The 17,570-nt window shown below is 40.5% G+C and overlaps 1 protein-coding gene across 2 annotated transcripts; it reads left to right on the top strand.

The window, feature by feature from the left end:
• Positions 1-774: 774 nt before the first annotated feature.
• Positions 775-16,694, top strand: LOC121525571 (TNF receptor-associated factor 2-like). 2 transcript variants are annotated; one of them, XM_041811622.1, is made up of 11 exons: positions 775-1,725; positions 2,247-2,456; positions 5,177-5,255; positions 6,745-6,843; positions 8,320-8,481; positions 8,592-8,666; positions 10,599-10,673; positions 10,987-11,559; positions 13,166-13,343; positions 13,479-13,627; positions 13,869-16,694. In XM_041811622.1, exons 2-11 carry the CDS (start codon positions 2,269-2,271, stop codon positions 14,085-14,087), a joined length of 1,797 nt encoding a protein of 598 aa, XP_041667556.1. In that variant the 5' UTR covers positions 775-1,725; positions 2,247-2,268; the 3' UTR covers positions 14,088-16,694. The 2 variants fall into 2 exon arrangements, with proteins under 2 accessions (XP_041667556.1, XP_041667557.1); XM_041811623.1 differs by having other exon boundaries at positions 775-1,950.
• The last annotated feature ends 876 nt before the right edge of the window (positions 16,695-17,570 follow it).

Raw genomic sequence — 17,570 nt, 5'->3', positions numbered from 1 at the left:
TAAGTTGAGAAAAGAGGTTAAAATGTGACAAAAATTGGTGAAAGGAGAAAAAGGGGCAATAGTTATCAAAAATTTGTTACAAATGACAAAAAACACTGTAAAAAAAGTAATGAAAATGGGTTAAAAAGCGGCAAAATTGGATAACAGAGTGGCACAAAATAGATAAAACATGCAGGAAAAGTGGTTTAAATGGGTAAAAAAGAGCAAAAATTAGGGTAAAGAGGCAAAAAGTATCAAAAATTGGTTAAAATTGGCAAATATTGTTAAAAGTTGCAAAAATTGTTGAAAAAAATGTAATGAAAAGGAGTTAAGAGTGGCAAAAAAAGAATTGGCAAAAACGGAGAAGAGTGGCACAAAGGGGATGAAACATGCATTAAAAGTGGTTTAAATGGGTAAAAAAAAAAAGCATCAATTAGGGTTAAGAAGCAAAAAATATCAAAAATTGGTTAAAAGTGGCAAATATTGGTTTTATGGTTGCAAAAAATTGTTGAAAACTGTAATAAAAAAGGGGTTAAAAGTGGCAAAAATGGATAAGAGTGGCATATAGGGGATAAAACATGCAGGAAAAGTGGTTTAAATGAGTTAAAAAAGAGAAAAAACATTAGGGTGAAGAGGCAAAAAGAATCAAACATTGGTTAAAATTGGCAAATATTGGTTTTAAAGTTGCAAAACTTGTTGAAAAACTAATGAAAAGGGGTTATAAAGTGGCAAAAATAGAAGAAAAGCGGCAAAAATGGATAAGAGCGGCACAAAGGGGATAAAACATGCAGGAAAAGTGGTTCAAAAGGAGTTACAATCTTGCAAAAATTAGGTTAAAGAGGCAAAAAGGGGTTATTAGTGTCAAAAATGAGTTAATACTGGTACTTAATCACAGTTGTGGAGGGCTCATTCTCTGGGGTTTTCAGGGGCCCAACCAGTTCTGTTGTCAGGCCTGTCTCCTTGAGGCCTGCTGCATTTTAGATAATAGGGAGAGATCTCACTGGTAATGCCTTCAAATGTTTTGAAAGGAAATACAAATGCTACTCCAATAATATTTCAACTAGACCAAAATATTTCTTCAATTTTTGTATATTTGAAAGTCCGGCCCCCATAGTTTCTGTCGAGACTAAATCTTGCCCTTGTGCAAATTTACTTGATGACCCCTGCTAAAGAGTGTATTTATAAGTGATGAAACAACAAAGTCAGTGGTGCCTACGACACTCTTGAAGACTTTTGCACAAACTACTCTTCATTAATAATACATATCCTATCGACTTATCAGTATAAACGTCCTCATAATAAAAAACGTGACACTATTTATCAGAAATAAGCAAATAAACATATGCAAAAAAAAAGACACATGCAAAGACGGATGCATTATATAGGAGCATAAAATGAGCGTATTTATGTATATATGACTCTGAATGTTTATTGTGCTCTGTGCACGCAGCAGCCCGCCCACTCCTCAGCTCTAAACCAATCACACGCGGTCCTCCACATCCCGTCTGCCCATCAACCCGTGTCCAGCCCCCCCAGCATGACGTAACACCCAGTCTGAAAGTGCAATGGCGATATTGGACAATAACAGCCATCGCTTTTGGGCACCACATCTATATTATGTGGCTAACGCTGAAGAAAACACCTCCACACGGCTGCAGAAACAAGTGTAATATCTACAACCTGCGAGCAGGAAGGAGGATCTCACAGCCTGTGCACGCCATGACAGTTTAGACTCAAAAAACGCTGGTAAGTGGAAACTCTGGTGATTGCAACAGCATTTGCAGAAAGCCAGTAAACGGTCTCTTGCAGGCTTCAGATTTCAAAGGGGCGTGGCGGCGTGCTGGGTATCACTCCTGACTAAAAGGATGCTGATAGCTTAGCAACAGCGACAAGGAAGGAGGGAAAGAGGATGGAGATGGAGAGAGGATGGAGGGAGACAATGGATGTGCGATCTGTCAGCAGTGTTACTGGGTAGGCTGTGAAGAGCGTGGATTGTGTGAGTGGAAAGAGATCAGTTTGTGACACAAGCAGCCGTGGATGCAGACTGGAAATGTAAACAAAGGGTGTGGGCCTTCTGCTGGCCTGTGATGCTCTGCCTGAGAGAGAGAGAAAGAGAGAGAGAGGAACCATTACTGCTGCTGCTGCCTCAAGATTTTACACACATGAATAACACAGAATTAGTCACCACAGGCTGGTTTTATCACGCTAACTGTTGCATCAGAATGGTTCTTCCTCACGTCTTCACGTATTTCTCTCTTCTCCTGCAGGTGTGACGTGTGAACAGACACCATGGCCACGCAGGAACCGTCCCCTCCGTCCTCCATGGAGAGCAACAAGCCCGGCTTCCCCAAGAAGATCCTGGGCAACAAGCTGGAGGACAAACACCTGTGCAACTGCTGCCACAACATACTCAGACGACCGTTTCAAGCCCAGTGTGGACATCGCTTCTGTTCCTACTGCTTCAACAGGACTGTCAGGTCAGGCCAAAACTAGACCATGGGAATTTTTAAATACTATCTGCATCTTTTAGTTATTTAAAGGTACAATGTGCACAGTTTTTGCATTGAAATGTCTTAATTATTTTAAAAAACAGGACGGAACTTACAAGTATGTTATGATTTTTTACATTAAGTTTTTCCAAAATTTCTCAAAGCCATGGTGGTCCTTAATGTCAATTTTTTTTTAACATGGCATGTCTTATCTTGGCAGCTGTCATGAAAAGAAAGCCTGTGCTAATGCTGGCCAAAATCATCAAACCCCCACAAGGACTGAAACTGTTACCTTTAATCAAACATGAGCGACCAACAAGTTAACAGAGTGAGCATGACCGTGCACTCTACTTACGAGCTGTGTTTTCGCACATCCCTTAGACCAGGATTGCATTTAGAAAAATAAAAGACTGGCTGGGCTATCCTGGGAAAGTTTACTGTAGTGTGCTGGAACGGAGACTTCGGCTGATTGTTGAACTTTGGCTACAAGAGGAACAAAGCAGATTCTGTCCTGATTGTGGGACCATCTCTTTACTCTTGCAGGGCTTCTTGAGGGAGCATGGGAGTTTGCGCATCCAGTCTGTGTTTTGTGGACTTGGAGTAGGCTTTCCGGTTTGGAGACCTCAGCATTCCATCTCTGCTTTTGCAGATGATGTGGTTCTGTTGGCTTTCTCCGCTGGGGACCTCCAGCAGGCACTGGAAGAGTTTGCAACTGAATGTAAAACAGTCAGGATGAGGGTCGGCCCCTCCAATTTTGAGGCCATGGTTCTTTGCTGGAAAATGGTGGATTGCTCTCTCTGGGTGGGGGGTGAGTTTCTGCCTCAGGTGAAGGAGTTTGAGTATCTTGGGGTCTTGTTCACAATGAAGGTAGAAGGGAATATGACACAGACAAGCAGATTAGTATAGCGTCAGTGTAACTGCGGACATTGTGCTGGTCCTCTGTGGTGAAACAAGGTAAAGCTTTTGATTTACTGGTTGATCTACCTCCCAACCCTCATCTATGGTCACGAACGTGGGATAATGACTGCTGAGGGTGTCTGGGCTCACCCTTAGAGTTAGGGTAAGGAATTCAGACACATGGAAGAAGCTAGGCATAGAGCCGTCACTCCTTCACGTTGAAAGGAGTCTGTTGAGGTGGTTCAGGCATCTGATCAGGATGCCTCCTGATCAGATGGACATGCCTGGAAGACCTCTCTTTGGAGGTCTTCCAGGCATGTCCAGGTGGGAGGAGACCCCTGGGCAGACCCAAATTGGCTGGAGGGATTATATCCTGTCTGGTCTGGGAATGTCTCAGGATCCCCCAGAAGGAGTTAAAAAGTGTTGCTGAGGAATGAGGTTGACTTGCTCAGATGGATGGATGGATGGACTGGCCACTTTAGTATACCTCACCTTATATGTGTTAAAACGTGTGTTATAAAAGTGCTGCAAAACTTTCTCGGGTGATGGTGCTTGAGGTTGATCAGCATGATATGCTTTGCTAATTGTACCTTGAGACACAGCAGATAGCAAAGCTAAAGAGATATGTTTGTCTTTCAATTATCAGTGCATTATGAATCAAGGTATTAGTTTTCAACTTTCAACTTAGTAATGAGAAAAACTTTGTAAATGATTTCTTCTTGTCAAAATGTTTGTTTATAAAGCAGCATCATCTAGTGTTGACACTAATAAGCACAACACAGTCAAGCACAAGCTTCATGTTCTGATGCATTTTACTTTTAAAATTGCCACAAAATGGCCACATTTGGTCCCCAGGCCATAGTTTGGACACCCCTGCCTTAGACTTTATGTGTCTGTGTCAGACTGTGTCTGAGTACAACTATTCCCAAATCCAAGTTTTTATAGCTTGTTATTGTTTTCTTGCATAGTCTGCAAGAGCATCGGCACAGTCGCCTATATTTCTTTCCAATCATTTGTGGCCTGAAACTTCCTTCATGACTCCACAAACTCTCTCCTTGTGTTGTTTATGTCTGGACAGGCACTAATAAGTTCTTATAATAGGGAAGGGAGTGTTGTAATTCCATGTTTAATGTTATTTGGAAGGTAAACAAAAGTCCCTGAAAGCCACTACCTTGAAACATCTGCCTGGACTACCACCAAATAATCCAACACCAGTTAAACTAGTACACCAGGGGCTCCGTGTGATCATACATAAGCCAGGCTGTGCTTCAGATGGAGCATGTTTTCTCTCTCTCTCTCACTCTCTATTTTTAGTTTTAGTTTTTTGGTAATTTTGAGATTGTTACCTCATTAACTGATATAAAAAAAGTTGACTTGCTTCCTTATAAGCATGCACAATATTATCAGCATGATATTGGTACTGTCAGATAATAGCTTACAGGTGAATTATCAGTGGCGATATTTATGACCACAATAGTCTGCACATACCAGTTGTTAATATAACAAATAGATTAGTGGCGTTTTAGGCTGGACCAACAGAACTCATTCAGAGACAGAGAAGGGTTATTTCTTGTTTATTTCAATTTTTTCTTCTTTTTTTTTTTTTGGTAATCTCACTCAGATTTTTACCCTTCCAAGAACTGAAATGAGGACAAGAATAATTCAGTGTACAGTGTACAAGTACAGAGATTAGAGTACCTTAAAATTACCCTAAAATTTGCCTGATTCAATGTTTGATTGTATGCATGTTCAACAATTTTATTTTACTCTGTGTAATATTGTTTATGTTGTTACTGTTTGTTTAATTGCAGTAACGGACCCCAGAAATGCAGTGCCTGCATTAAAGAGGATATTTTTGAAGATCCTACGTCAATTTTGAAACAAGGATGTGTGAGTATTACTGCCTTTTTTAACCAGATACAACAAAATTCTCTTGAATTTGAATTTCTTGATTGAAATTGTGCACAAGGTTTTCATGACGGCACTGCAAATAGTGGAAAACCTTTCATAATGCATATGTTTTTCCATGCGTTAGTGCATCTTTTGGTTGATAGACAACAAACTGATTGATAGCATTTGGTTCTTTTTGTATCACCCAAACACACAATACTCTGATATAAACAAACTCTGGTGTTTCTAGAGGAGTTTAGCATAAAGCTAGCTCAACTACCAATGCTTTCTGTGACTACGTTGGATTCCAAACGCCTAAACAAACAACACAAATACAACTGTTAGAAACAGCAGTGTTACATAACTGGCTTTGCACTTTATCTGTAAACTCAGGCTTTCACATTCAGGTTGTGTGCGGTCAGAGAAGTGGATGCTTAATTCTTTATCTGATGTTTCCTCTGCACAAAGAGAAATGATCACTTGCTGACTGATTCTGGCAAGTTAAAGAAATGAAAACTATAGAAATGTTGATGCAAAATAATGAAAGTGCTGCTGCACTAAAAGAAAGAGATACTGCAGAAAATTATTACATTTTTCTCATCACTCTAATGTCAAAAATTCAGCACAAGTCTGAAACATTTACAGTGATATTCTTGATTTCAGCGTGATAATCAGGAAGAGTAATAAATGCTCCTAAGGGCAGAATTATGAAAGAACAGTAACAGTATTATAACATTCATAACTTGTTAAATATTCACAACAATAATGAATGATATTGTACTATATGTTTAATGTTCTCAAACCTGTATAAAGTAGTCCTTGTGGTCCAGTTACTACATTTTTTTCCAAACCATTTTAACATAAATCATTACTTTTTAAAGTCCCAATATATGTTGACAAGATTAAACAAGTGTATTTTTCTTTTTGCTCCATTAAGGGGTCACAAAAAAATCAGAAAGGTCTTGAGATAAGGAAACAATTTAAATATCCACATGCTTAGTTTAAATTTTTTAATTTTCCCCAACATTTTTTCTGACTCCTTGTTGTCACCCATTTTTTTCTCTAGAAACATGTACAACTGGACATGACTCCTCTGTCTTTCCTCGTAATAATAGATGAGAATGAACTTGCCTGTCCTACTTTTATAAACCTACATTCACGGCTCACTGACCTGCACTCGTAGTTTCATCTTTAAGGCCTTGTGCAAGTCAGAAGTGAAAAAAGCTGCCTCATGCTTTATTTGTGAGCAAACATGCAGGACAAATGACGCTGCTTATGATTCTTGAGAGAAAGGACACATGAAAAGGTCCCGTTTGTGGTCATAAAACCAAGCAATGGAAAAAAAACAGAGGAAGCACTGATGTGCAGATAAGCTACAGGGCTTTATTTTAAATAAATATTGCTGAAATTAAATAGGACCGGTGGTCAAACACTGGAAAGTGTTACTGAAAGTCTTTTTGTTTTCTGTTGTTTTCCTTTTGTTTTTCAGGCTTTTCCAGACAATGCAGTTCGAAGGGAAGTTGAACACCTCTCAGCTGTTTGTATCAATGAAAGTTGCACTTGGAAAGGCAGCATTAAGGACTATGAGGTAAGGTGATATTTGACCTACTTTCAAGAATTCTCTGACATATTCTCTTATACAAACTAGCGAAACCAGACTAATATACACTGAAAGTAGAGATATGTGGCCTTAGTATGGTGAATACAGCCAAAAAAATATTGCTTTTAAAGGCTATTTAAAATATAGAAAATATTTTTTATTCCTTAACAGAAAATTCCCAGAAAGGACTTGACTGACTTGACTGCTAAGTGCAGTGTTTGGAATTCAATTCAGTAAAAAAAGAAGCCTTTATTTGTCCCAAGAGGGAGGCAATTGAATGCACCTTAAGCAGCAGAATTGCAAGAAGCAAAAAGCAGAAGTCTAACAAAAAATCACATATGCAAATATAAACAATAGATAAAGAATAATAAACCATATATAAAGTAGAAGTATGTCTATACAAAAAATTGAACACTATAAACAGACGATTTTAAATGTAGGTGCCAGATATATGAACCAAGCTGAACAATGACAGAACTGAAAAAATAGTGACAGCCAAGAATGGTTGAAGTGCAAAGAGACAAATATTTTAACTGGAAATAAATATATAAACAGGGTGATGTGAAATGGAACAATACTGAGTCAAGAAAGTGGCTGTAGTGAAATAAGATGAAATTTAAATATATACATTAAAAATAAAGGGGAATATAAAATTGAATGGGTGATAAAGGTGTATTAGTGCAAAAACAAAAAACACAGTGACAGCAGTGACTGTTAAATGGTCATTGGAGTGACTCTCTCACTGTTAAGTGGTCACCAGACTAACTCTGTGACTGTTGATTGGTCATCAGAGAAACTCTGTGACTTTTAAAGGGATCATCAGAGTAACTCTGTGACTTTTTAGGGGTCATCAGAGTAACTCTGTGACTTTTAAAGGGATCATCAGAGTAACTGTGACTTTTTAGGGGTCATCAGAGTAACTCTTTGACTTTTTAGGGGTCATCAGAGTAACTCTGTGACTGTTGAGTGGTCATCAGAGTAACTCTGTTACCGTTGAGTGGTCATCAGAGTAACTCTGTAACTTTTTAGGGGTCATCAGTCATTACTCCATGACTGTTAAATGGTCATCAGAGAAACTTTATGAAACTCTTTGAAAGTTGAGTATGCACCACAGTTTCTCTTGAATGACTGAAGAAACAGTCAAATCAACCATTCCCCAAATTATGAATATTGTCAGCTTAGATAATTCAAAACACGTTCTGAGAATATTTGCCTGCCATAATTCTATTAACTGTAGAGCACAACACATTTGTGTATTGAGCTCTAAACTTTATATTTTAGCTATAAAGTTTGGTATTTTAATATAGGCCCTTATGGGTATTAACTCAGTCTTGGGTTTTGCCTCAAGTGGCCACTTGAAGAATTGCAGTTTTAGGCATTTGAGCGCTGACTCTTGTTTTTCAGTGGTGGAGGTGGCTGCATGCTTTTTATTTTTTAATTCTTGTAAAGCTTTTCTTCTTCCAGATGAACCACGAAGGAAAGTGTGAGTTCATGATCATCCCCTGCCCCTCCTGTAAAGAACGAATACGCTTCAACGAGCAGGAGCGCCATAATGAGCGAGAGTGCCCGGAGAGAACGCTCAACTGCAAGTACTGCAAGGAGCCATTTCACTTCAAAAACATCAAGGTAAGAAATGATTTATTTAGATGCTGGAGAGGCTTCTTCACTGTGCTGCTGCTGCTGCATGACATCATGGCAGCTCTTAGAGTAACAGAAACATCGTCCATCTTTTGCAGGCACATGATGAGATCTGCCCCAAGTACCCGATGATCTGTGAAGGCTGTGCTAAGAAGAAAATACCCAGAGAAAAGGTAAACAGAATGCAGAGAGGATGGAAACTTTTATATTGCAAGGTCATATTCCCATGTACAGCAGCTACTTTTAGATTCACCACAAAGCCAAGAACTGAACATGTCTTTTTATGAAAACAGGAACACTTACAGATGTTTGAGAAATACTTAGCCCTGCTCTGATATTATTTATAGACTCCTCATAAGCCTTTATACACACATGGATAAAAAAATAATCTGTATTATAAAATAGACACATGAATTTGGTATAAAAGATTTATCTCTTTTAAAGTTTGGAAAACATTATTAATACAGTACTGTGCAGAACTTTTAGGCATGTTTGGGCCAAAAATTGCTGTAGAAAGGCATGTAGTGGCGAGTAAGCCCACCTGAGGGCACCATTGAGCAGAAGGGAAGATTGACACAACCTCAGTATTGCTCTAACCTGGCACGCCAGATAGATTTGTTTCACACATCCATCTGGTAAGCCACTCATAGACAGTGTTTGGGAAAGGGCAAAGCCTTAAAACAAAACTCGGAGGGTGATTGGTTGAACATTCTGTCTGTCACATCTTTACTGGCCAATCAGAGCAACAAAACACGTGACGTAGCCCCAAACCGAGGTGCGCCGCTACCAAGGAGTAAACTCCATGGTGACTGCAGACATGTCAGTACATGGCTTTTGTCATTTTTGAAAAGAAAACAAATCAACGCTGTTCTTTGTTCTTCTTTAATGAAGAAATATCATCAAGTTCTGATAAAACTGACGCTTTAGCAGCATCCCCGCTAATGTCTTTCACCATAATTGCACCGGCCTCTTGTTGCTGCTTGCTTACATCATGACTTCGCCGTGCCTGAAAGTACTGCCCCTTGTCGCTGATTGCTCCTGTCACTTTCTAACCGGGCCCAAACGGTTCGGACGGGAGCTTTTGCAAGATGGATTTGCCAGTGAGAAACACGGATCTGTTTTTTTCAATAATCTGTTGAAAAAATGACAAAATCCACACCCTTAGGGCGGAGTAAGGGGTGGATGTGGCAAGTAAGCACAGCCTAGGGCATTGGTTCCCAACCTGGGGTCTGGGAACCCCCAGGAGGGTCACCACAGATCTTTGGGGGGGCGCAAGGCTTTGTCTGCTCTGAGGCTGCCAAATATTGATTTTGCAAATTTGCAAATATTGACTAAAACCATGATAAAGCAGTTACTGAGTAGTTTATACAGGTCTTTTGATAAGAAAAGCATGCAAATGCCTTTTTTTGTAGGGGTTTATCAGTAAAACAATTCAAGTCAATGTTGATTTTTGGCCACAGTTTGTCACTTTTTCTTCTCTCTTGGGTCCTGGGGGGCTCAGCTTTTCTTAGCTACATGTAGGGGGGGCTCCAAGGAAAAAGGTTGGGAAAAACTGGCCTAGGGTTCTGTCCAGGCAGGTAGTAGGATTATCATGATCCACTGGTCATGCTGTGGATGCTCCAGGGACCAGAAAACCACCAACGGTCCCAAGACATATTACCAGGTATGAAAAGGCCTGGACAAAAGAGATGCCGTTGAGCTTGACCTTGCCTGCTGGGTGACACACATGCGTTGATATGTGTGGAGTTTGACTCTCACCACACTTTCCAGCCCTGAGATTATGACACATCGGGCACTGTGATGAATCCGTAGTGGCCCACGTGTCTAAAAGTTACGCACAGGACTATATTTAATATTTTTACAAATGTATTCGAAGTTAACATTTTTGTCCTTCCTGTCCTTGTCCTTTTGACCTTAAAGGGTAGTAAATTTGTACATAGTGTAGAAGATTCATGGACATCTAATATTAAAAAGGAAGATTTTTTGTCAGCCTGCTTAGAATAGAGATAAATTCTCCTGTTTAGTCCACAGGGTCACATTAATGTAAAATGAAAGCTAATCACAGGAGCTTTAATCATTTTAATGGTCTTTTATCATTTTTCCAGTATGTGGACCACATCAAGTTCTGCAGCAAGTTTAGAACTCCATGTCGATTTCATGTTGTCGGATGTGACATGTCTGTAAGTATCCTGATTGCCTTTCAACATTCACATAAGGGACAGAACAAAAAATGACCCCCTAGCAAGCCTGCCCTCTTTGGTTTCTGTTACTGGGTTTAAATTCTCTTATTGTTGGATTTTGAAACAATAGAAAATGCACCATGATTACTCTAAATTTTATTCTTATTATTATAAGTTATGTTTTCTCTCAATAATGTTTGATGTACTGGCAAAAAGAAGGGTAAAGAACCAATTTGAAACACAGTTTAGAGCCTAAATTTTACCTTATTTTCCATGCATTTACTATTTTTATTTCTATTCTGTGTTTTTGTAGGTAGAAAAAGAAAAGATTCATGACCACGAGCGCGCCTACGCCTACGAGCACCTCAACCTGCTGCTACACTACATCATGGGCATGAAGGTGAGCATGGAGGGCCTGCAGCCCCAGGGACTGGAAGTCGCCGGACACAAACTGGTGGAGCTCCAACAGTCCCTCCGGGAGCTGGAGGCCAGAGTCTCCCAGCTCAGCACCACCTCCTCTGGGCCTCCCGTGCAGGGAGCCGCAGCCGCCTCCTCCTCTTCATCCTCCAGCTCCGGCCCCTCCGGTCCTCCTGCTTCAGCTCCTCTCCCTCCACCTCCCACTCTGGCTCCCACCCTGTCTGTGTCCACCTCCTTCACACCCCTGCCCAGCTCAGTGGGCGCAGCGCTGGAGCTCCAGCTCCACAGCGAGAAGACGAAAGTGGCTGAGCTGGGGCGGAGGTGTACGGAGCTTGAAGTTAAATCGGGCACTTTTGAAAATGTGGTGTGTGTGCTGAACAGAGAGGTGGAGAGGTTTGCCACCACCATGGAGGCAAGCAACCGTCAGCACAAACTGGACCAGGACAAGATCGAGGCTCTGAGTAACAAGGTAGGACTGGAAATAGGGAATAGAATAGATATACAGACATATTTGCAACCCAGAGCTATCACGAGCAGAGAGACACTATAGTTACCATACCAAGTGTATTATTATCCCATTAATAGAGAAATGATAAAAGTCTAGACAAGTTACTTGGAAAATGATGACACTCATAACCTGATACACCAGATAGACTATTTTATATATCTATTGCATACATATATATCATTCATCTGAGAAACCTCCCACACATAGAGTTTTGGAAGTTCAGGCCTTTCCAGAATTCTCTGAAGGTGATTCTAGGAACGTGTGTCTGTCACATTCATTATGGGCCAACCAGAGCAACAAGACAACATGAGGTAGTAGGTATCTGAGCTCGACAGACAAGAAATGAAAGTGTTTATCAAAGGTTGCGCTTGTTGGTGGATAGCAGTCATGCAGAGGCGTGTCAGAAGATATGCAAAACATCTTTTCTGCCAAGAGAGGCTTTTGGTGTGGCTCTATGCCTTCGTTTTAATAAAATAATGTGGCTCAATTCTGATAAAACTGATACTGTGCTAAAGCTACAGCTATATCCATGCTAAATGCTATACCAGTGGCAGCCGGTGTATACACCAGCTTACATTTCAGCTAAACCCCACCTGTAATGATTGCTAAAAGTGGACATATTATGCAGAAATTCCTTTTCAGGCTTTTCTAACAATGATATATGCCCCTGGCATGTCCACAGTCCCCTCTAGTAACAGAAAAATCCATTCCCTCGCCCCTCTCTTTCTCCACCTTTCAGAAAGTGTGTGCTAAAACAAGCTGTTCTAATATTATCCCCTCATGATGTCATGTGCGGAGTTTTCACCGCCTCTAGGTTCGGTTGGCCCTCCACACTTAGAAGAAAGTGCTGCCCTCCTCTCCTGATTTTCTTCTCAGTTGCCCGCTGAGAGGAGGATCAGGAGAGCCACATCCATTTCCTGAGAGGGGCGTGGTCAGGGGCGGAGTCAGACAGCTGGTAACGTTTAAAGCCACAGACACAGAAACAGCTCGTTCTGAGAAGGGCTGAAACAGAGAGGTTTTTACACATACAAAAATCCAATTCTGGAGTGGGTAAAGTATGTCCCCTTTAAGCAGGCTAGGGGAAGAGCAAAAACACCTTTTTGTCATTTAAAAGCTGTTTATGTAATAAAGAAATGTGGTCTGCTTCTGATAAAACTGCTGCTGTACTATAGCTACTTCCAAGCTAAATGCTACACCAACAGCAGCCATCACTATCAGCCTCCTGTACAACTCAACCTGGCCTGTAGCTCATCGTTGTCTTCAAATGAAAGCTGATTGGTCAGGTCTGTTCTCAGACCTGGCACTATCGTATCAGATTGGAGCTTTGCAAGAGTGATTTGCCTGATGACTGACATGGAATCTGGCCAATCCATCTGCTTTGCAAGGTTAAGACCCTTGACCTTCAAATGGAAAAAAAAAAGTTTACCAAAGAAGCAATGAACCTTAATTAACAGCTTTATTTATATAGCATCTTTGAAAATGAAGACTTGGATTAATTGATGTTAACTAAACAAGAAAATAATGACATTTTAAAAAACAGCTACAACAATCTCTTTTTATGTTTTAGGTGCGACAACTGGAGAGGACGGTGGGGCTGAAGGACCTAACAGTGGCAGAGATGGAGGGACGGCTAAGAGAAATGTCTGCCACCACCTTCGATGGTGTCTTCGTCTGGAGGATCTCTGATTTTGCCAAAAAGAGACAGGATGCCGTCGCAGGTCGAGCCCCTGCCATGTTCTCACCAGGTATCCATGTCCGTAGTTAAAAATCACAGATTAAAAATGTTGAATCTTTCAAACACACCTAAAAAGTAAGATACAATCAACATGAGGCACACTACCCTATAAGTAATGCTGAATATCCTTCCTGTTGTCTTTCAGCCTTCTACACCAGTAAGTATGGCTACAAGATGTGTCTGCGGATCTACCTGAATGGAGACGGGACGGGGCGTGGCAGCCACCTGTCCCTGTTCTTTGTGGTGATGAGGGGACTGAATGACGCTTTGCTCAAATGGCCTTTCAACCAGAAGGTAAACAGTGAGGTTGCATTGGTCTTTTGGTACATCCTAGTCCTCAGTCTGGCAAACTAGTCATTTTAAAATGTGGGCACCCACAATTAGGACACAAGAGACCCCACTCCAGCTGCTTAGGACGATTTTATGTTTTATTGCTAGAGCTCTCCACATGGTCAGAATTTGACTGTTAAATATTACTTTGCAATAGTTTTTCTGTGGGTGCAAAGATAATCTGTGTCATCTGTCTCATTCCCAGGTGACTCTCATGTTGCTGGACCAGAGCAACAGAGAGCACATCATCGACGCCTTCAGACCCGACGTCTCCTCCTCGTCTTTCCAGAGGCCTGTGAGCGAGATGAACATCGCCAGCGGGTGTCCGCTCTTCTGCCCGCTCTCCAAGCTCGATGCCAAGAACTCTTACATCCGTGACGACACCATCTTCATCAAGGCGATCGTGGACCTCACCGGCCTCTAGGTGGCTCCGCCGAGGCGGTCTAGTTTGGCAACATGGCAGCTCTTTGACCATTACGGCTTCATTTTGGCTCGATCGTGGTCCCTTTAGGGCTCTGTTCAGGCATCTCACTGTCCCCTGCTGCTTTAGGGAGGCAGACATGCTTGTGACTGCATGTGGCTGCAGTCCAGACAGCGCCAGCATTGTCATATCCGGTGGTTTCTACGCGAGGACCACCATCACTGCTGTACATTTCAGGTGCAAACTTTTTTCTTTTGACATCACGGTGATAAAGCGTCGCTTCACACAAGTTTTCAGTTAAAAGACACAGAAGGGAGCACCGGTGCAGCGTGGTCAGTGCAGGGTGTAGCAGACGCAGAAATGTCAGAGGAGTTTACAGCAGCTTTTGTTTGAAATCTACTTTGTTTGACAGCTTTGGTTGAAATATATCCTTAATTTGGAGGGATTGTAGATTACAGGTAGTTGGTGTGATCATTCTGAGTGTAGAAAGCTGGCAGTAGACGTAGAGTTAGAGCATGGCTTTTGCTTTTCTTGCAGATTGTGGATATTGTAAGCTTCTCAATTCCAGTGTTTTCGAGTGATTTTGCATAGACAAACGTGGAGTTATGTTATGAATAAGATTACAGGCGTTTTTTTTGCCTTTTTTATTTAACGCAAAGTGCATGCCGCTGGCGTTATCAGTATAAAAATCAGTCCTTAACTCGACTGAGCTTCACGAAAGTTCCTTGTTTGTTGTTAGTGACTTAGCCATCCGTGATGGTGGACATTGCCTGCATGTCTTTGGAGCCAGGCTATTTTACATGTAAAGTCAGTGTTGCGTATTTGTTCCTATTAGGGGTTTTCTGATTGGTGGTTTGGTACATCTGTGGAAGATAACAGTGGAGTTTACCAAGGAGTCAGGGCAGCTTGCCGGACGAGCCTGAGACATAAAACTCTCCGACAAACATACGTAGCTGGAGTTTTTCCCCCCAAAGGAAGTGCTCACTCGCTCACATCTCAACACATAGTGCCGTGCCCCACCACAGATTGAGGTCAACACAGATTCCACGAAATGAAGGAATTGTTTGTTCCTTGTTTTCTGTCCATACAGTATACAGTGCATATGTGTTTCTGCTGCTCTAACATAGAATAATAATGTGACTCTAATATATGTTGGTGAGGTAAATGTTTGTAGAGGCTGAGTGGCTGAAATGCTTAGTTGGCGGCCATTATTGACATTATTTATCGCTGATTGATGTTCACTGCAGCCCTGATGAATCTTTAAGTGTGCTCTCACTGCTGTCCATTAGGCACCACTAATGTATTCTTCATTATAAGCTGACGTGTAATTCTCTACACGTCCACCCGAGGTTGCTGTTGCACTTACTTAGCATGCATGCTGAGGTTTTTTTTAAGCTTCATGCTGGCCTGTTTGAAAACCAGTCTCGACCTGTATTGAACCCTCTCTGTGCATGGGAGGCTTCAATTCATATTCACTTAGGAGTTTCACACTGGTTTACCTCCCGTGAGCCACGCGTGAAAGCGTTTATTTGTATTTGTTTGGATGAATAACCATAGAATAGTTATTATGTTATATCCGGCGATGCATCTGTTTAACAGAAGCAGCCGCCTATATTCATAGCAATTTATAAATATGTATCTTTCATATCATAATGTTGAAATAATCTATATATCAATGTTAATATACAGGAGATGTTATAATAAACATAGTATTACTGAATACCTTATTAATTCTATATCTATATACCAGCTTTTTCTTTGTCAAGATGGTTTGAACAGGCCAGGACGCCCCCTTCTTTAGTGCAGTAAGGACTTCTGACTCCTTCTATAGTGCAATATATGAATACGTCTGTTAGATTTTGAGGATTTCTCAGCTTTAAGGGTTAACGGAGGTCATACTTGACTTACTTGTTTACATTACTCATCGTGGCTCTGAAGGACTGCAATCAATTTCTAACTCTACAAGGAAAAAAATGGTGCTTTCCTTGTCATTTAACGTTACTTTACACCGCTGACATCAGTCAAAAAGCTAATCATAAGGCAAAAAGAGCTGATAATTTTTAGAAAGTCCATTTTAATGTTGATGAATTTATGCTAAATAAAGTAGGTGTGTTTCTATTCTTTACATTTTCAATGAAGAGTGAGCATGTAAGTAAGTGAACTTTTTAAACCTTGAGTGTTCTTGTAATGTGCCAGAATCAAATATTACCTCCATGTTATACTAACATTGTTGTATTGCAAGTTGTATTTTATGTTCTATGCTAAAATATGGTGCCAAATATGTTTATATTTAAGTTTCTGCTGAGTGAATGTGTGGGTGTGTAATTTTAATACAATGCATTGGTCATTATTTCTGTAAACAACAAAGGAGATCTGAAATACTGTCCCATAAAACTGCCCTCTAATTATTACAGACCCTCTGGAGGTTTTTTGAATGTAAGCTTTAACTCTCTTTTCAGCAGTTCTGTCATGTGATGCAGTTGACTGGAACCTACTTTATTTGTGCACTTTGTCGTTTGTCCAAACAGGGTATTTTGTTGAGTGATTTATGTACTTTGAAATCAGAGCCATATATATTCTGATGTTGATAATTGATGTATTATGCTCAAAACGGACATGCAGTATGTAATAAAGTTTGCTGGTTTCAGCTTGTTCATTATTTCAGACTCCTGTTTTTGTGGTGCAATAGTAGCACTCCATTTATTAACTAACACTACTACAACATAAAAATGGTACATTTAAAGTCCTACTGGTGAAGAATAGGGGTAAAATACACTCAAATTACCAAAAAAGAAGGAGAGCAAAGTGGGGTAGATGAGCCAGTTTCTGAGGTGTCTGAACAGGGACAGGATGACAGTAATTTCTTTAGACAAAACCTCTACTTCAGGATGGGGCATACCCAGGAATATTTGAAATTAATTATTTTTAAAATATGTTTCTCTGAAAAAAAAAGGTATCTTGGCTTAACTTGCACAATGGACAGGGTAAATTGATTCTATTGGTTTCGTTGCAGTGTTAATTTTGTCGACTAAAACTATGATTTAAAATGTACAGCCTTTATCTCCATGAGAAAGACTAGACTAAGACTAGCCAAAAATAGATCTTTGATGACTAAAACTGACTAAAAGTAAGTTTAGTTTTCGTCAAGATGACTAAAACTAGACTGAAATGTACTTTAGTTTTCGTCAGACATTTAAAATCCTTGATATTTCTCCACTGTGGGTTAATCTATCTAAATACAATGCATCTGTAGCTCTTCTGCCTCTCGGCTGTAGAAAGCAGGGACCCCAGGTTAGGCAGGGTGCAAACATTATTTGGTACCAGATTTGGCAAGAGAATAAATGTTTAAGACTAGAATGGGATGATGTTTTATGGACTAAAACTAGACTAGACTAAACTAAAATGTGTTTGAGCTTACCTACACTAAAACTAGACTAAAACTATAAAGGGTAGAAATTACTAAAATGGGACTTAAACCAAAAAGGG

This window comes from Cheilinus undulatus, linkage group 17 (genome assembly GCF_018320785.1).
Source record: "Cheilinus undulatus linkage group 17, ASM1832078v1, whole genome shotgun sequence".
Taxonomy (NCBI): domain Eukaryota; kingdom Metazoa; phylum Chordata; class Actinopteri; order Labriformes; family Labridae; genus Cheilinus; species Cheilinus undulatus.
The sequence above is the reverse complement of the archived record's forward strand: the minus strand, read 5'-3'. Positions and strand labels throughout refer to the sequence as shown.

What these genes read in the sequence shown, in the direction of transcription:
- LOC121525571 (XM_041811622.1), top strand. Translation starts at nt 2,269, where the DNA reads ATGGCCACGCAGGAACCGTCCCCTCCGTCCTCCATGGAGAGCAACAAG. An exon ending in TGCTTCAACAGGACTGTCAG is followed by an intron (nt 2,457 to 5,176) that starts GTCAGGCCAAAA and finishes GTTTAATTGCAG; the next exon opens with TAACGGACCCCAGAAATGCA. An exon ending in CCCTGCCATGTTCTCACCAG is followed by an intron (nt 13,344 to 13,478) that starts GTATCCATGTCC and finishes GTTGTCTTTCAG; the next exon opens with CCTTCTACACCAGTAAGTAT.